Source organism: Fringilla coelebs (genome assembly GCF_963513975.1).
Source record: "Fringilla coelebs genome assembly, chromosome: 5".
NCBI classification, from domain to species: Eukaryota; Metazoa; Chordata; class Aves; order Passeriformes; family Fringillidae; genus Fringilla; species Fringilla coelebs.
In genome coordinates, this window is record NC_140033.1 from 13,839,299 (window position 1) to 13,860,005 (window position 20,707).

Genomic DNA, 20,707 nt, shown 5'->3' on the forward strand with positions numbered 1-20,707 from the left:
TTCAAATTGTTAGACAAGCAGTTTTACCTCTTGTGAAGAAACTCCTCTGTAGCCAAAGTCATGCAGTTTATATTCCAGTCCTTCCAAGCTGCCAGAAGTCTCCAGCAAATATTTGGCCAAAATCTTTTTCTGCTCTCTAGAGTTTGTAGCCACTGTGATTGGGTACCACGACTGCACAAGAATAGTCTAAAACAAAATCCATCATAATATTAGGGGCATATTTGTTTAGATCTTGACAATGCCCACCTTGCATTTATTCAGGCACAAAAAGGTCTGTTTATTTTCATTCCCTGTTCAGAAAGCAGTGATGCCTCCAACAGTTTGCTTTAGGGCTTAAGTAATGAGCCTTTATAAGGTAGGCAAGGTATTGACCTTCTCATGAGTTATCACTAACAATCTACAGACACACAGTTCCTCCCATCCTCCTTTTTTATGGATAAAAGTACTGCTCTGCTGTCTACTTCCTGTACAATTATTATGATCCCTTGCCAGGTGGGGGAAAAAGGTCTGTGCAAGATGACTACAGAAAAGAATTAAAATAGAAAATGAAAGTTGCCAGAGATTTCCCGTAAAGCAATACAGGATTCAACCTTCAATTTAAGTGCATTAATATGTACTTAGAAAAAAGGTGTTAAATTTCCAAAACTTACCTCAATCCAATTTGTGAGCCAGTAGCACTCTGGATCTGTGTTTTCTACTGTGAAAAGAACATTTCCTCTGGGAATTACAGAGCCCTCAGGAACAGCCTTTATTTCTATGGGAAGATGGCCATCATATTTCTGTGTAAGGAACAGTAGTGTTGTTAGACAACAAGAAAGGGTTAGGACTTACAGCTCTTTTATTTAACTGCAATGGATAAAAGGCTGTGAATGAAAAAAAGCCGCCTTCTTTTTAATTTCTTTCAACTCTAAAAATAAACCCACCAGTCCAAATAAATTCAAAAAGCCATATTTATCAAAAAAGGACAAAAATCCTGTAACTTAAAACCCAGTCTCTTCATCAAAACAAATTATGGTTATCAGTTGTACTCCTTGGTCATGGTTATCAGTTGTACTCCTTGGGCAAATTGAGCCCAAGGGTAGAACTTAAGCATTCTATAAAAATACCTAAGTTCTACCCACAGAATGAGAAATACTTATTACTCATTTTCTTCAATGTTTTCATACATAGTAAGCTAAAAAAAGTTTAGCTACTATTCATATTTTTTTAAATCCACTAGTTTTGCTTAGTATGAATATATGCTTTGTTCATTTATTACAGCAGGATCCATTTAAAAACTATTTTAGAGAATATTTTCATCTTAATTATTTAAACTTCTTAAACATGAAGCCTTACATCAGAATGTCACTCCTTTGTCAGTCTTTTACCCCCAAAGGACTAAACATTGTGTAAAATATGCCTTTTGAAAAAAAGTAACCTGCAAATAGCAACTGTAGAAGACTAATTATAACTTTCTCAAAGAGCTCTGCAAGCTGTACTGGCAATACTGAAAATGTTTTGGATAGTAATTTATTTTGACAGAAAGCTTCCCATGAGATACCCTGTTAAAGGCAACAAATATTGCATCAATTCAAAGAAATTACAGATTCATAAGCAGCACCAAAACATTCTCCAGTACTCAACAGACATCAGAAATCTATTCTACCTTACAGTTTAAGAGTTTATGCAAAAATGTAATAACCTGAAGCAAACTGTGTTTATATACCACACAGGGTCTAGTTGTCAGATTTGAAGATAATGGATTAACAAAAGACAACAAAGCCTTCAAAAAGGCTCAAAATAATTTATTCACTATTCAATAAAGGCAAAAGTATAGTTAAGTGGAAAAAAAGAAAACATTTCAAAGTTGCTCTAGGTGTTGATTTTGCCCATGGAAAAAAATTACATGATCATGCCATGGCTCTGTATTAGAGCCCTTTGCAAAAACTTTGGGCAGACTTGACTTGTACAATTCAGGACTTCCATCTCTACCACTCATCACTGATTCCTTCATCCTGGTACTTCACTCACACAGCCACTGCACCCTCTACTTTACCTACCTCACCTGAGGCAACTGAGCTAGGGAGAAACAGTGGCAGGTGTGTGAACACACTGCAATTCAGGGAGCAGAAGTAGGGACTCTGTGCATAAAGGGTACACAAAGACTCAAAGAGTACATACACTTCCAGTTTGAGAGCCACCAGCATGAGATCAAGACATGAAAATCACGTTTGGGTTTTTATATATAAAAATATACACACACAATTTTGAAAAGAAAACCTGACAAAGGAATAAACATACACAGAAGGTATGCAGGAATGCTTATTTTGACTAGAACAAAAGTTGAATGGACTTAGTCAAGCCACATTACAACTCAGTGAGGACAGCCAAGCAAAATTAAAAGTGTATCAATTCTGTTTATCCAAAGAGGGATCAAGCTTACTTTAACACATATGAAAGGAGTTCACAATATATAATGTAGCTTAAACACAAATATGGATTGAATTCACATTTGTAGTTATTTGAACTGGCTGCAAGTCCTCTACAAACCTCTCTATAGCTCTCTCTTAGAAAACTGTGGGCTTATTTACCTTGGTGCCATTTGTAACACTTAGTTGAAAGTCACTCTTCTCTTGCACACCTATGGTCCACCCCAGTGGTAACAGAGATGCCACCATGAAAGTACATACAATTAGGGTAGCCAGGGAAATTTAAATGCAGAGGACTAAAAAAGGGGCTTTCAGCTGCCAAAAACATTCACTCACCAAAACCCACAATGAAACTAAGCATTTAATTACTCTGCAGAGATTAGTACAGCTCTGATGAATGCTATTAGTCTAAATCTGCTGCTTTTACAGAGAAGAGATGTCTGCAATTACTTGAAGTCTAACACTTTTTTAAACAAAAGGGGAAAAGGATAATTGCAAGAAGACTAAAGTTGAAAGGTTTTGTGTGTCAGAAGTGCTCAAGCCTTGTATTTTATAATAAAATTCAACACTCATATCTCTGAAAAATGTATAAAACAACTGAACAAAACATATATTTTCTCCAACTACTTATACTTACCCAAGAAGTTGCAATGCTTTCTGCATTGGAGTAAACATTGTAATGATTAGTTAGAGAGAGAAATGTAAATGATGCAGGCAAGCACTGAGTGCTGTATCACACATGGAGAGCTGCCAACAAGCCCCCACTCACTCACTCACTCACTCACAGGAGCTGGCTGACGGCAGCCATAAATCCTTATTACCTGCAAAGCCGCATTTGGCATCTGAAAGGATGAAAATTACTTTTCTCTAAGGAATTACAATTATATGATTATTCTTTGACAGCTGCTACTCCCTGTACACTAAACATGAAAAGCTAAATTTATCCAGTCTTTACTATCAAGATTAAAAAGAGAGACTGCCATATTTATTCTACTGTTGATTCAGAAATTCGTCACAATGATCTCCAACTATTTTTGCAAATTTTTTTACCTCTAGAATATAGTTCCATCCCTTTTCATTGAAGACATCATCTTGAAAATGCTCCCTATATACTTCTTTGGCTTCCTTGATTTTCTCTTTGGTCACCACCTTACCTGGAGTTTCAGAAACAGATTAAAGTTTAGAAACTTGCAATATTCATCAACTGATAAAATAAATAACAAAAAGGTTCAGGCACAGCAAAGTTACTTTGCCTCCAACAAAGATATTAAGAAAATGCCAAATGCAGAATGTTTAAATCAAACCTAAATTTATTACACAGATTAGAATGCTCAAGAAACCATGAGGGCAAAATACACTTGTGGTTTCCAGACAACTCAGGAAAATTTTGAGGTTGTTACTCTTTTATGACGGTCAAAAACCAGTCAAGAGGTTTAACAGCAGTGCTTTTTGCAGAGGAATGTGTTGATTGTGCAAGCTGGTACATGCAGCAAGGACATATCTAGCACAAGGGTTAAGCTATGCCATTCCAGGGAGAGTCCCCATGGAGAGACTTTGCAACCAACCTTTGACTGACCATTTGTGCTAGGAACCAGCAGACTAACCACATTATTTGAATAAGCATGCTGCTGCTGTAGGGCCAGTCATCTACCTCAGAGAACAACCCTGAGATTGCTAAAGACAAAAGAAACAAAATTATCAAGTGTTTTGATTACAACGGAATTTCAATCTTTGGTGGAATTGGCAGAGATGTTTATTGGATCAAGACAAAAACATGTAAGACATATGACTAAAGTTTTCCTTTAAAGCTTGGCAGAAGGCAACATGCACTCAGGTAAGAACAGGTGATATTTGTACATAAGGCAAAAAAGATCTTAAACATGTTACTCCTAAAATTATCAGTATAAAAACCATTTTCACATGTAGCTGCCATACTCAATGATCTAAGCTGAGGGCCATTGAAAATTTAAGGAAAATTTAAATTTAATTTAGGGAAATTTAAAACCATTATTGGTATACACAGTAAACAAACCAGCAAATACAGAAGTGAAGTTAATGTTCAAAATGCAAAGTGTATTTTCCATCATATCTCTCTGCTTGTGACTATGCACAGCTTTGGTCTCTTTCCATTCATTTCAATTTTGCCCACTGAAGCTGCAACATGAACACCTTTTCATTTTTAATAAACCATTGGCATAAATAAAGATAGTAGAGAGGTGTCTGGATTAAGAAGTTAATACCAATTTATGAGGGTGGACAACTTCTTTCACAATCACATAAATAAGATATTATGCATGTCACTACTTGTGGTGTATCAGGAAAACCTGGAATTGTTTCAACTATAAGACTACAAGCTTGAGAAAAAGTTAGCTATTTAATTAGAGAAAAGGTTTTACTGGAATTTGAGATAGTTACCTTTTAAATATTTATTCAGAATGTACTGCAAGCCATAAAAAACTGTTTCTTCATATTTCACTTTCTTTAGTTTGGAATTTTCAGTCTTCTTTTCACGACATTCAAAGTAGGAATATACTTTGCTTGTGTTAGGTGGATATTGCTTGTAGTGCGTAACCTACATCAAGAAAAACTTCAGTAAGAACTCAAAACATCACTACAAAGCAGAAGAGAAAACATATTTGTACATTAAAGCTTAAAAGTAACTCCCAGCTCTTCTGGACTGTGATTATTTATCCATTCACATTCTACACAAGTATTTACAGAATTTCCAGGTTTTTAACCTCTTTCAATTTTCAGTTCAAAAGACTGTCTTCCCTCTGTTATTCCTTGCTTCTTATTCAAATCTTTCCTGAGGTTAATCTCCCCCTGCCATGATGACCTGGCTTTGATTAACTGGGAAGGACACTGGCTAGGATTTTAGGAGCAGCACTGAGCACCAACGTGCCAGGTCAGTTTTTGCTCTGCCACACTTTGGCCAAGCCTCATAGCTACAGGAAGCACAAAATTCCATGCCACTGCCAAACACCTGCTTGTATTTGACTTCAGTTTTGAAGGTTACCATCCCATAGCTCAGATAAACCCAGCCAGACTGAAGAAGGCAGTGGCAATGGCCTTTACCCAAGTGTCCCATTCCCCGTGAGCAGAGTGGGTCTCTCAAACTCTCTGGTTACAGCAAAGCCAGTTTCCAAACATCTTACTGTCAGTAAGGCTGCTAAAATCTACCTGAGGTTTGTACCTCCCTACAAAGTTTGCTAGATGGGCTTTTTTTCAAAATTTGAAGAAGTTCACATAAAGGGAGCAGTTGCTGCCTGTGAGTATTACATGGAAACTGGCCATAAACCACACAATGTTATGCTGAATTCAACTATTACAGCTTTTCAGAGCTCCTTATAGTAAATCTAGCCAGAAATTTACTTTGAGTAATAAGAGCATTTGAAACAAGTACACTCTAATAAACACTTAAAACTTTAAACCTGCAAAATTTCATCTCCTAATGTGTAATAAGCAAACTCCATGCAAAATCCTTAATTCCATACTGAACAAAAAGAATACACAATGACAGAAACTTTGCACTACCAATGTTTAAATTACAGAATACACAAATCAAGGTAAAGTATCCCCAAAGTTGAAGGTATCAAGAGTTTTCTTAAATTATGATGAGAAGTCTGTGAACAAGTCTATACATTTCATAAGGAAAAACTGTTCCTACAGCTGAGAAACCAGTATTGTAGATCAGAACAAAATTCAGACATGAGCTGGAAACTCATGTCTGAATTTTTTTCAAACTCCCATATTTACAGGTTCGAGTATGAATTCATTATACATTTCTTGCTGTTACTTACTCAGCCTTGAAAATTTCTGTTGCTAATACCACAAGGAATTGGAAAAGGGATAATTTTACTGTTTCTTCCTTCTTGTCCTGATTTTTTAAACATATCCCTGACATTCTCAAATAAAAATATCTGAAGGTTGCCTTACCTGTATTCCTAAAACTGTATGTTAAAGGCTTTTAAAATAACAGTTTCCCTACTCCCCTCAAATGTCATTTAAATTTAGTGTTTCACTCAGATTGGAAAATAAACTACTCAACTGAATTTTTTGGTTCTCCTATACCAGCACAAGGCTGTTATGGTTGTGTTTCCAGTGCTGCAAGGAAACATTAAAGAAAGGTCAATTTAAAGATCATTCTATTGTCTTTGCTTGTATGAGGTTTACAAGGCCAATCAAATAAAACCCAAGCTTGTCATTGCACGTTTTCTGCCCTGACTTCAAACAAAGCATGGCACCACAGGCATTTAATGGAGCACAAACCTATTCTGTTACAATTCCACAGCCACTCAAAAGCAGAATGCCTAAGAGTAGCAATGCTAGACCCAAAGACAAAACCTGGCTTTTAGATTTAGTTCTAGCTACTAATAAATGTCTCGCTTCACAAATTATAACATGCCCTTTCCTAGTTCTATGCAGAACTTCCAAGAAGTACATCACACTGCCAGCTCAAAGAAAACTCTCTGCATGATATCATCACATTTAAAGGAAAACAAAATCCCTGCACAAAAGAAAACACACAGACACCATCCTGGCTTCTTTACTATGGAGGAAACACAAATTGGCTCCATTTGACACGTCTTTCCAACTAGTGGGTATATGAACACACACACACACATATTGTGTATTAAAGTGTATTAAATGCACTCTAAGAAAAAGATCCTGTAAGAAATCCTTAGAATGTTCATGCACTGTAAAGACACAGAGTGGGAACTCCTCCCTTCCCACTGGTGCCATCAAGATAAGTTACAGCAACATCATGAAAAATTTTGCCCCGTTTTACAACTGGTACTGGACTTTTGAGTTTGTGATTTCAGAGTAAAGGCTCAGCACAGAGCTCAGCAGCTGCAAGTGTACACTGCACTTGTCCCAGGAGCAATTCTCCACATCAATATCTCAATTCCTTGCGGCAAGCTCGAGAGCAAACCAAAGCAATGCTGCTGTACTCATCACAACAGTTCAAACAATACAAACTATATCTGCGTGAGATGGGATACTCAGGTTTCCTTTAAAACGTTTATACAACTTACCAGCTATGGGCAAGTTACAGAAGCCACACCTACATTGTAATGAAAATCTGTGTGATCTTCCACTCACATCTTGAAAATATATTCCACTTTGACAGTTCAAAGGGATCTCCTCCTGCTGTATGTTTCTCTCTGTCAAAATGGTTACAGGCCCAAATTAACCTGGGGCACACAGTGCACCCACTGAGCTGGTGTCACCTTTTCTTATTGCATTTAAGTACATTCTTTTAGGGACTTAATCTAGCCCTGCTTTGAAGCATGATCAAAAAACAGAGTGCTCTGGCTGCAAAGCAGAACTTGAGAGTGGAAATCAGGCTGAAATGCTAACAGATTTATCCTTTATATTACATACCTGGGGAAACAGCTCCTCCTGACTACCCTACTGACAGTTTCAAGCTAAAAAAAACCCACTCAGGTTTCTCAAACATTGCATCACAGGTTTAGCTATCCTTTCTGACATAAGATTAGATCTTAACCTGAAAATACATACTAGCTAGTGTCCAGAAGATAGTTACCTCTAGGGATTGAAACATAAATGAAAGTTTCCTGTTAAGTCACATATGTAGTATTTAATTATATCCTTCACACATTAAAATCTATTTAAACAGTGAAAATACACCTCCCTGGCAATTAAAATATTTACATCTGAGCAAACCTTACAGCTGTAATTTTAAAGATACCTCATTTGACAATCCACAAAGCTGTTAGTTTTACCTACAAAGCTGAGACACCCTTTCAAATATTACTCAATATTTAAAGGCACAATCACAATCTTAAAAATACCACACTTCCCAACCACTGGCTACTTGAAGGGGGCTTTTAAAAAAGATGTGGACACACTTTTTATCAGGGCCTGTAGCAACAGGACAAGGAGTGACGGTTTTAAACTAAAGGAGGGTAGATTCAGACTAGACATAATACATTTTTTGTGATGAAGTTAGTGAAACACTGGAGCAGGTTGCCCAGAGAGTTGACAGATGACCCATGCCTGAAAACTCTCAAGGTCAAGCAGGATGGGGCTTTGAGCAAACTGGTCTAGTTGAAGATGTCCCTGCTCATTGCAAAGGGGCTGGACTGGATGGCCTTTGAAGGTCCCTTTCAACCCAAACTATTTCTTGATTCTATGCTGTATAGGTGTGTAAGAAGTTAAGCACAAGACCTACAACCCCTGCTGAGTTATCTGGCCATCTGTTTTGCTCCCAAGCCCTAAGACAGGACACCATACTTATCAGGAATATCTGCCCACAAAATGTCACAGCAGCTGATTGTATTAGCTGTCATTTCTGGGCTTCTACCACATGGGGGAATAATACCCATCTGCCATAGTGGTGGTCAGGAGGCTTGGCATGTAGGGAAATGCCTGGTGGTTAAAAAAAGTGTGGAAAAAAGGTCAAGGTCTAGGAGTGGGAACAGTTCACAGAAGACACAAAGAATGCAATTGAAAACAAAACAAACCAACCAACAAGAAAAAAACTGACACAACACTATAAGGCACGTGGACAATGAAAACTATGCTTCAAAAAAATGCCTGATCTTTCCTTGTTGCCTGATGAAGACTGGCATCTTTCTATATCCTAAAGGAGAGTAGAAAGAACAACCAGAGGCAATGTAAAATATTTGATATTAAGTTTTATGTGACTGAAGAGATTAAGGCACTCTGTGCTTTCAGTTAGGGGATGACAGAAGCAGGACTTGGACAGATGAGCTCTTGATAAGTAGGAGTGACTATAAAGTCAGTAGGAAAGCCCTTCTCTTCAGGAAGAAAAAAAAAAAACCAACCAACAAACAGAAAAGCAAACAAAAGCCTCTATTGGGATTAAGAGACCCTTACAAGAAAACAACTCTCCCAAGTATCTTCAAAGGCCTTTTGATGTTTAGTTCAAAGGCTGTGGTTTAGGTTTTGTCTATAAAACATATGACAAACAGCCTTGGCACTACTACCTACAAGATTATGTACTATGACTGAAATAGAGCACTTTTATTCCAGTTGTGATAGCTCCTTGTTTAATTTAATGCAAAGAAAGGTATATTCTGAATAAAGAATACTCTCAACAAGGACTACATCTATTTAATTAAATTAGGCTTTTTGAGGGAAAAAAACATGAACCACAAACTGCATTCAGATTATAAAAAAACCACACCAAACATTAAGAGTTAAAATTTAAGAAAAAGGAATTAATGGGTATTCATCATAAAATAGGGATGACTGAGGTAAATGCTGCATTTTTCTAAGTAGATAAGAAGATATTTGACATAAAAATATAAATATGCTTATAATCTACAAGCTTTGTTGTACAGGATATTGTGACAAACTTACTTTAAAAGGTTGTTTAAGCCTATGTAATTCAACCATTTGAAAACATGGGAAAAACAGATAGGACATGAGAAATCGGGTGTGGCCAAAATCTCCACTAGCGGTAATTCCTGATGCTCCCCTAGGTCAGATGCCAACATAAACCATCAGAAAGATGCTTGCAAGTCCTGTCTACAGTGGAGAAAGCAAACCCCCAAACATTTACCCAGCAGGATCCTGCCTGTACTCTAACTCTTGTGATAAGATGATACCAGTTCAAGTAAGACAGTATTTGAAACTTCTGGAGCTATTGTGAAAAAACCTTAGCGCTAAATGGGTACAGAACAACCTGGCCACCAAACCCATAGTGCCACACAGCCACAACCACAAAGAATCAGAGGGACAGGTGGCAGGTGAAGCAGAAGCAGCATGGCCTGGACTCTGGGCCACTTGGCCAGGACACTGCAGGTCTGCAGCACAGGGGCCAAGCACAGGCTTGGTGTCACTGCAAGCCTTGATCTGCAAGAGACACTTGGGAGATCCTCACCCCCAGTATGCCTTACTGAGTTAGACTGTTCTAGTGCAGTGGTATTGCTGGTATTTACACCAAGAAGACTTCAGCAAAGCACCCCAGGACCTCCATGAGTTGTGGTATTACATTATTTACAAACACTGCGGAAAGAGGCCATGGGATGAAATACTTCTTTATCTAAACCTTTAGAAGATTTAGCCAACAGAGCAGCTAAAAGCAAAGTTTGCCAACCACCTACATGGAAAATAACATTATTAGCAACAATAAGGAGAGGAACCAGGATTCAGGAGCAAAGGGACTGCTCTATCAGATATACCTCACTGAAATGAGACAATTAACAGCAATGATAAGGCATTGTGACCCTCTTCAGGAAAAACCCAACACAACTGTGACTAACAGTTCTGTTCAACAGGGATACTTTGGTAGCATTGAAGCAATCACAGAAGGCATGCACACCACATCAGTGGAAATGAAAACCAAACCAAAAGCCAGTATGGTTAAATGATAAATTTATTTGAACAAGAGAGGAAATGCCAGAAGAATCAATCTTTAATAATTCAAGAGAAAGGACATCCAACAAAAGCAGGTAAAGTGCAAGACAATCTTAAGTGAGTTAAAAAAAAAATAAAAATATAAGAGTCAAGTAGAATCTTAACATTTTGATTACATGAGCTTCAGATTACCATAGGGAAAAAAAAAAAACTTAGAGAGACTCCAGGCCCCTTATTAGAATGCATAAGATTGAGACAATGTTCAAGAACCAAAGTGAGAATATTGGGAGATATTGGCTTTTATGAGATGAGAGAGTTAAGCTAATGGAGGTTATGACTGAATGATGACCTTGTACCACTTCTAATGTCTCCATATTTGAGTTCATCCATCATTTCTTACATGTGTATTGAAAAATAAGAGGACCAGAGGTGAGAAAAAAGAAGCTAAGAGACCAGTCAGTACTATAAAAAATAAGGAAAGCACATGCAGGCAACTGAATTCCTATGGAAGCTGCACATTATCAGCAGAGATACTACACATGACCAGGTCCACATTAATTTAAAATACAAGGTCAAGTGTAAGCACTAGAACTGAAAGTGTTCTAAATTTCTCAGACAAATCACAGTGCTTAAAAACAGCTACATTTTGCAGCAGATTACCACGAAATACTATCATGGTTTTTGTTGTGGTTTAACCCCAACTGGCAACCGAGCCCCAAATGCCACTCACTCACCTCACTCACTCCTCCCAGTGAGACAAGGGAGAGAATCCAAAGAGTAAAAGTGGAAAACTCATGGGTTGGGATAAAGACAGTTTAACAGGGAAAGCAAAACTTCTCTGCATGTAAGCAAAGCAGAACAGGGAATTCATTCATCACTTCCCACGGGTAAACAGGTGTTCAGGCATTCCCAGAAAAGCAGGGCTCCAGCCTGTGTAGCATTTAGTGGGCAAGACAAATGCCGCTACTCCAAATGTTCCCCCCTTTACTCCTTCTTCCCCAGCTTTATTCACTAAGCATGATGTCATGTGGTATGGAATATCCCTTGGGTCAGCTGGGGTCAGCTGTCCTGGTGTTCCCTCCCAGCTTCTTGCGCACCCCCAGCCTCCTTGCTGGTGGGATGGTTTATGGGGCAGAAAAAGGTCATGACTCTGTGCAGGCACTACTCAGCAAAATCAAAAATATCCCTGAATTATCAGCATTGTTTTCAGCACAAATCCAAAACACAGCCTCATACCAGCTACTAGGAAGAAAATTAACTCTACCTCAGTCAAGCCAGTAGTTTTACATCCAAGATTATCAGAGAAGAGATGACAAAATGCCTTATGTTTACTGTCTACACATTTGTCACTAGCCCGCTGTACTGCCACACACACTGTGGTAAGTTTCCTGCTTCTTAATGAAAATGGAAAAACATTTACCTTTTCAACAATGAAAACTGCAGTGGTTCTAGAAGGGCTGCTTCCCCTTAATTCAAAAATTGACTGAATACTCTACAGTTGCCATGCTCCTTTCGAGCAATGGTGTCTTGGGGTTTGTAACAGGACCATGTGACTGCGAATCAAAACTTGGAAAATAACGAAGCTAGAGAGTGTGAAGATTGTGTCTTACAAGGAGTGTCGAGCCAGACGCTTCCGATGCTTTCCACTGGCAGAATTACAGGAGATAACACACTCACACTCCCACCACAAGATTTTAATTAGAAAAAAAAAATATACATGGGCTGCTGTAAAGAATATTTTGCAGTCATTAAGTACTAGTCAAATCCAGTAGGCTAAAGAGTACTCATGTTTCTTCCTCACATACCTCTAGTCTACTAAATAAAGAATATACAGGCTGTCAGAGCCTAGAATAAACACACACTCACGTGAAGTGCTTCAGAACTCAGTGCTCTCCTACATTCACACAGAGTAAAAAGTCATCTGAAGTGACAAATACTTAAAATTCAACATGTAAGGCATACAGAATTAAAACACACATTTTGGGTTTCCTTGAAGCAGCCAGAAAGAAATTAATTCTGAAACAGATCTCATTTACAGTCTAGATAGCAAGTCAGCTCCTCCTAAGAGGTAATTGCATAGCAGCTTATTATAACTATCAGTTTAATTACAAAACATGCCATGCAACAGTAACAGATCTCATTGGCAAAAGCAAAATAAGCTATTATTACTCCAGCAAACAAGGTTCAGTCAATAGCCTTTCCCACTTGCAGCTCATGGTCCATCCAACCCAGGCCTGGTCTGTGCCAGTCCCGGCTGTCTTTCCACTGAATAGCACAGCTCTGCCAAGCTGATCCTCTCAACACAGTTTCAGACTACCTATACTCTGGAAAATTTCTTGCCTGTGCAGAAATAAACAAATATAGGCTAAACAGAGCACTGGGAATCAGAGAGAAAGAAAATGCAGAGGAGGTGCGTCAATGATGTCAGACAAATGAGGCACTGAGAGGCACGGACCCTTTCACTGGGGAAGGGCAGAGAGTGAACAGAACCCCACTGTCACCGAGGGGCAAGGCTGCTATAGAATATGTATAATATATATATAGCTAGCTGTATAGAGGGAGCTATATAAATTGTGTCTCGCTGTAGACACAAGACTAAGATATCGCACCACACAAACAGTGATTTTCAAGGAACCAGCTGATACCCCCTCACTTGCAGTTTTCTGTTAACAAGGACTTTGACTTCAAGTACTTCCCCTTTTCAGTAATGCCAAGTCACCAGCAGAAAACTTCACTAATAGAAATGCCATTGCTGTAGTGCACATAAAGACAATGAGGTTCCCCAGATAACACTGCATTGATGAATCTCTTGAGTCTCATGATTAGAAGAATTAAAAAACTGCTGTTACTTATCAGCATGTTGCACACACACTACACCAAATGCCCATGCCCAGACTCTGAGGGAATGCCATCTAATTCCCAGCATACAGGAGGAATTATACTTTTGGGGGATTTGTAGAAGCTTAAGAATACAGAACAAAGTACACAGGAAGAAGAATCTAAGTGATGTAAAAACATTTATCTTGTTATTTGGTTTAGAGATAAACTGTATAATTTGAAGCCCAGCCTCAAAATCCTGGAGCACTTGTACAATTGAGTAAGCTCCACTCTATAACAGAAGCTCGGTACTGGAACCAGTGCATATTCAGCTACTGGGAACTACTCCTGTCTAGGAATATTCACTTTACTAGCAATCAGCATGATACTCAGCAGTTTTTCAAAAACACTTGAAAGATTTTGACACTGAGTATTTAATAATCTCTATTGTTTAAGAGGAAATGTCCTATGATGCACATGCAGACAGGAAAATAGTGTAGAAGGAGGGGAGGCTCGATAGGCTCTCAACAGACAAATCTTTGCCTACTGAATTACTTTGTTTCTGAAATTATACAGGCACTAAACCAGTAATGAGTTGCTTTTTCACCCCAAATTTCCAACTGCAGCAACAGAGAACTGGGACACTGGAGCTAGTACTCCAACTAACAAATTGTGACAGACATGACCCTGAGATGCCACAACTTTTTTTCTGATGGACAACTGCCTAAGCTAAGGCTGTGCCAGTCACTATAGTTTGCATGTATTTTTCCTTTTACATTTTCTTTGCTTATTTTTCCTTTGCTCATTTCTACGTGATTTTTGTCACCAGCACTAGCTTGTATGGACTGGCACCTACTGCAATTAGATCACCATGTAAACTTCTGAGCTAATCCATGTTTTTTCTCAGTCTAAATGTTAAGTACAGACAGTTCTGCATACACAAATAGATGCTACAGTTGTGGATACAGCAGAACTATCTAAACAAAATAAAAAGAAAAGAAAAAATTCCCCAATCAACTCTCACTGTTGTTTTAATTGCTAATAAGAGTGTTTGGTAACTCCTGTAAAAAGCTTGACATTGCAAACTACTAGATATTTTAGAGCAATTTTACTGAAAGTGCTCTCACTAAGTGTGTTTCATTGATTAGGAAACAACAGTATCATCCACGGAGAAGATAAGTGATGTTTGCTCATATTACCTAACAAGATAAAAGCAGCTACTCGTTTAAGCATTGTTCAGAGACACTGCAATTCCTAAGATTTGGAAAAAAGCATAAGGAAAGACAGACAATTTGAAAAGCCCTAACAAAGCAACTGAGGGGGGCAACTGTTCTAAATATAATACAAAATGCTCCTAAGCTGCCACAGAAAACCTCATCCAAATTTGATTTTAAACTGGGAAAGAAACCCAAAAAACACCTCAGGCCTTTATTTGATGTCATTAAGATTTCTACCACTCCTGGAATGTTACCAAGTGTCTATACTATGAAACAGCAAACAAAACAGAAGCAAACTGGTTTTATGTCACTCCAGTGTGCTGAACTGCCACCAGTCCTTGAGCACACCCAGAGCATTCAGAAAAAGTAGTGTGCAAATTAGACTTGAAGTAAATACTGTTTTAACCCAGGCCTGAAGTATTTAATGTGATTCGTTTCAGATATGGAAAAAAAGTGCATCTTTCATATTTGAATAAGTTAGATAACAAACACTTAAACCTGATTCATAAAGAACACTGTAGTCAGATTACACCCAGAATGGAAGCAGCTTTGCAAGTCCTCAGTCACAGCATCAGGATGCTCTGATTTATCAGCATCTCCCCACCTTCCAGAACTCCTTCCCACAAACAGCAACAATAGCTGTTAACTTTCTTTATGTTTTTATGTAACATATAGTAATAATAACAATAATGAAAATAAAAGTAATAATGATATCACCGCAAGTCAGCAACTGCTGACATTTGTACTTTGGTAGTTACTCAGTAACAAGACCTGGTCACAACATAGCTTTTGCTTTTTCAATTCCTCTATCCAGAAGTACCCTCGTCCCTGAAACTCATCCCAGCATCCCAACGCTCAAAGAGCTAAAACACAATAAATGCTTTACAAACGATAACCAATACTGTTACTGTAGTTTTGTTTACAACTACCTCGTCGACATTGCAACGCAGCTCCTGAAAGAAATAAGTGAGCCTTCCAGCCCCAGAGAGGCCGGGCACACGCGTCCGGCCAGGCGGGGGGAGTCACACGCGGGCTCTGCCCCGGAGCTGGCGGCTGAGCGCTCCCACGAGCGCGGCGCAGGGGCAGCTCTCCGGCCCGGGCACACTCGCTGCGAGGCACGGCAGGAGCTGCCGGGGCAGAGCACCGGCTCGGAGCGCGGACAGGGCGCCTGCACTTTGTCACTGCTGTCAGTCCCGCTATTTCCCAGAAACGAAGGGAGGGAGGGCCGTGCAGCGCGCCTCTCCCCTCTGAGCCTCCACCTTGCCGAGCGAATGTGACACCGCAGTGGCCGGGAGCTAAGCACGGGGCTAGCAAACACGGATTTTGCGCCAGCCGGTGCCCGGAGCGCGCTGCATCACCGCCAGGCGCACGACCGCTGGCGGCGAGCGGCGGAGCGGAGCGAAGCGGGAGGGACGCGACGCGGGAGAGGGAAGGAGTGACTGCCCCGCGGCAGCGACGTGCGCGCCCTCCCCGACCCCGGCCAGGGCGGGGGGCGGGCAGCCCGGCGGGGCCGGACGATGCTCGGGGCCGGGCGGCCCCCGCCTCCCGCGTGCCCGCCATGGCCGCCCCCCGCGCCCAGAGGCGGCGGGATGGCGGCGCCCACCCCGCCCGCTTTCACTTTCTTTTCTGGCCCCGCCGCTTCCCCCCGGCTGCGCGGCCCCCGGCACCCCGCGGGCAGCGGCTCGGGGCTGCCGGGGCCGAAAGGGGCAGCCCCGGCCCGGCCTGCGCCGTCCCCCCCCGCACCGCCCGGGTGAGGCCGGGCACCCTCACTGGCGCCCCGAAGGATCTCCTGGCCCCGGCCAGGCGGGCAGGGGGCCGGTGGCGGCGGGACCGGCCTGGCTCGGCGTCCCGCGGACGGCGCGCACCGGCGGGTCCGGTGTCCGCAGAGGTGACCCCCTCTCTCCCGCCCGGCTGTCCGTGCCCACCTTGTAGGAGTCGGTGGCGAGGAGGATGTTGAACTCGGCTCCCACCGCAGCGGACTCCATGTCGCCGAGCCCCGAGAGGCGCCACCGCCCGCACGGACAGAACCGGGCTCCGCCGCCACCGCTGGCGTTTTGAGCGGGGGGAGAGCGGAGAGAGGGGGCGGGGCGGAAACACGGGATCGCGGCCTGGGCGGGCGCGCGCGGGGACGCTGATTGGTGGGGCCGCTCTGCCGCCGTGGGCGGTTCCCAGGCGTCACGGCGAGGGGGGCGGGGCCGGGGCGCCGCGGGGGCTCTGATTGGTCCCGCCGCTGGCCGGTGCAGGGGGAGGGGCGGGCGGGGAGCGTCCCGCGCCGCACGTTCTCTTTCATTGGGGTTTGGGCGGGGCCGGCCGGTGACGTCACCCCCGCGGCCGGCGAGCGCCCTCTGGCGATGGCAGGCCGCACGCGCTCGGCTGAACGGGCGCCGGGCCCGAGGCGAGCGGGGGCGGCGCGCAGGCGCGGAGGGGCCCCGGTTTCGGTTCTCGGCAGCCGCCGTTCCGGGAAAGGGGAGCGGGCACCGGCACCGGCACCGGCCCGGGCACGCGGGGAGACCCCCGCCCGCACCCGCACCCGCATCCGCACCCGTACTCGCTCCGGGGCCGCTGCGCCCTGCCGTCCCTTTTACCAGGCCTGGGGCTGATGCCCGTGTGGGAAGGGACCTCCCGGCCTTCCCGAGCACCCCGATCTCCATCCACCCCCGCTGCCGGCGTTCGGCGCCGGCTGCCTCGGTGGAAGAGCATGACACTTTGTGACAGAAAATACTTCCGAGCATTCTATAAAGTTGCTGTTGATCAGGGATTACATATAAAGTTACACCTGCTTTCCAGAAGCTTTCTTCTATCCTCATTACAGCTTTAACTGGTGTTCTCATTCGAGGGAACACTTGAGGTTTTCGAGCCGTGTTTATCCGGCATTCGCACAGAGGAGGAAGAGCAGGCTCGGGTGGCTTTACCTCCAGCCCGGCCCCTGACCGGGCCTTGTGGCCTGGCGGGGTCGGGTCCTTCCCCCAGGGAATGGCCTCAATCTCCCCGGGCAGGTTCAGCTCGGGCGCTCGGGAGAATTTCCTCACGGAAAGGGTGCTTGGACATCGGAACGGGCTGCCCAGGGAGGTGCTGGAGGCACCGTCCCTGGAGGAATTCGAGGAAAGGCTGGATGTGGCGCTCAGTTTTCACTCAGGGGCTGTGTGAAAAATGAGTATTTCATGCTTGGCTTTTCGCATATATTAAAATGAATATTATATGTGTTGTGTTCGAAAGTTATGCAGAATTAATTTTCTTAAGGAGTGTGTTAAATATAGTTTTAGGCTATAACAAAATGTTAAAAACAAACTATGCTATGTAGGATATTTTTTTTTTTTAAAGAAAGGACATGCTGCGAGATAGCAGCCACAGGACACCTAAATCTTTCAGAGAAAGAGAATTTATTGCTGTCTTATCAGGAGAAACGAACTTCTTCCCGCCTCGCTCAGCCATGAGACACCGTTAGGATTAAGAGGAAGAAGCTGATGATGACCAGACAGAATCCTGTGTTTGAATGGAATTTATACATCATGTATGAGATGTATGAATATCCAACAGGTTATTGTTTTTAAGGGTTAATCCTCCGTTGATGCTTGTCCTTTTTTGGGCTTATGTTGCCCAGAAAAAGGTACCCGGACATCCATAACTCTTTGTTTCTATTGTCTCATATTGCCCTAATCCAAATTGTCCAAATTATTATTACTCTAATAATATTGCTTTTTTAATAACCATTTTATTATCATTAAACTTTTAAAATTTAAAAAAACAAGTGATTGGCATTTTTCACAGTCTGGTTGGCACAGTGGTCTTCAGTCAGAGGATGGGCTTGGTATCTCAAAGGTCTTTTCCAACCTAATGGATTCTGTGAGTCTGTGAATTGTTCTGAGCTGAGAGAACACTCTTGGTAGTACTAGAACATGGTAGTATAGAGCACTTGGTAGTACATAGCACTTGTAGTATATAACACTATATAACAGTTGTAGTAGTATATAACACTATATAACACTTGCTAGTATATAACATTACACACTTGGTAGTATAGAACACTCTCTGTATTTGCTGCTCCAAAGCAGCAAATCCAGTTCCTGTCACAGCCATGGCTGGTGCACAACTGGAGGAATCTTGTCTCGCTCTCTGCTAATCAGCCATATGGAAAAATAACTAATTATTAACAATGCTACTCTACTGCATTTAAAAAAAAAAAAAAAAGAAAGCTGCTCAGTTAGCCTTTTCTGTAAAACCACTGGTGAATTAAAATTTGGGTTGTTTGATCATAAACAAATAAAAAAATTGTGTAACTACTGTTTATTAATATGATTCAGACACATTGGGTTTCACCAGTCAGATTTTGGTAGAAATAAGAATGTCTAAAAAAATTTCAAAGAGTAAGGTTAGGAATGAGATCTAGGTATTTCTGACATCATTCTATATAGATCCTGGTGTATCCATAACGTCCCTGTGAGCCACATTAATTTGGTTACCCTTGTGAGCCCCTGTTGACACCAGCATGCTCTTGTTTTATGCCATTCCATGAGAGGAAAAAGCCAGTTTTATATATATAAATAATATATACCTTGCCCAGAGAGGCTGTGGGGTTTCCCTTGCTGGAAATATTCAGGAACCATCCAGTCAATCCTGTGCCATGTGCTCTAGGCTGATCCTGCCTGAGCAGGGGGGTTGGACCAGACACCCACTGTGGTCCCTTCCAGCTCTACCCATTCTGTGATTCTGGGAAACTACTTTCATTAGTTTTCTCAGGAGGGAAAGGGTTTCCCTAGAACAGGGAAAGGTCTGTGGAGAAGTTGGAAACATCAAGAGACTCCATATATCAGGAGTTTCATGTACACTTCCCTCTGCCATCTTGTTTGAGAGCTGTTTTTTACCAAAATCTGCAAATAGCAATGGTAATTGCTGTTGTTGCTATTAGCCACCATGAACTTGCAACTAATTCTTGTCCTGCTTGCTCTTGTTCAGTCTCATGGACACAAAGTTATCTTCTTACCATAACTTCCCCATCAGAGCAAAAAAAAATTTAATTTCCATTTTCTTTCTAAGGTTTCTCTGTAGCTCTTCCCCTTTTATCTCTGCTTGTTTGTTGCTGCATAGACAACCCAGTCTGCTCTCTTCCACTGGCAAGACTGATCTAAAAGTGCTTGCTAGTTTAGAAAGCTGCTCTACCTTTTTCACATCCCCTTAAATATAAAGTTATTTTTCTGAAATTGTCCAGACTTAACCCTTCCTTAGTTCCTTCTGAGGATTCCTTTTGCAGAGTGTCCCATCAATGTGACAACACGATCACGTGATATTTTGAAATTATCTTTATATGCAAATCTCCCATGTTTTGTCACAGAATTTTCTTCTGTGGTGTCACATCAGGACTTTCCTTAATCTGTGTTACCTGTCCTTATCTTTTTCATGGTGAAATCTCTCTGCTGCAAGGGACAAAGCCTAATATTTTTTTTAATTCTGCTTTAATGCAAAGCTGATTAGTAAAAAGCAAAACTTATTTTTATCAGATCAGTCTTTTATCTAAACCTTAGCAAGAAACTGGAAAAGTCAGAAAAATACTACAGGTTTTTTTTTTGTTTTGCTTTGTTTTTAAATGGCATTTTTCACGACAGAATTCTGCTGATACATCTTCAAGCCTTCAATGGAATAATTAATGATGATTTGCTCAGACAGAATTTTTGTCAGCATCTTGTTACCCCTTCTGCTGGCTCTTTCTGGGACCTTACATTGTGCCAGATCTTGAATAATGGTTTAATTTAGCTCATATGAACATATCTTAAGCTGTATCTATAATGAAATATTGTAAAGTTAGGGCATTTCAGAGTATTAATAGAAAATGGTACTATGCTAAACAGAGCTATGTTAAATCACTATTGGCTGGTGAGGAGGACATATTTAAAGTTTGGAAAAAATTAAATACAACTCTTG

At 41.6% G+C, this 20,707-nt stretch overlaps 1 protein-coding gene across 1 annotated transcript in view; it reads right to left on the minus strand.

Annotated features, from left to right (window-relative positions):
* NAMPT (nicotinamide phosphoribosyltransferase) overlaps nt 1–16,858 on the minus strand; it is a 30,983-nt gene extending 14,125 nt beyond the window's left edge. Inside the window, exons 1-5 of the mRNA XM_084206352.1 lie at nt 16,717–16,858; nt 4,824–4,980; nt 3,459–3,562; nt 651–779; nt 28–186 (exon numbers count right to left, since the gene is read on the minus strand). Coding sequence (XP_084062478.1) covers nt 28–186; nt 651–779; nt 3,459–3,562; nt 4,824–4,980; nt 16,717–16,776 — 609 coding nt within the window. The 5' untranslated portion in view covers nt 16,777–16,858. The remainder of the gene's footprint in view (nt 1–27; nt 187–650; nt 780–3,458; nt 3,563–4,823; nt 4,981–16,716) is intronic.
* Between the last annotated feature and the right edge of the window lie 3,849 nt (nt 16,859–20,707).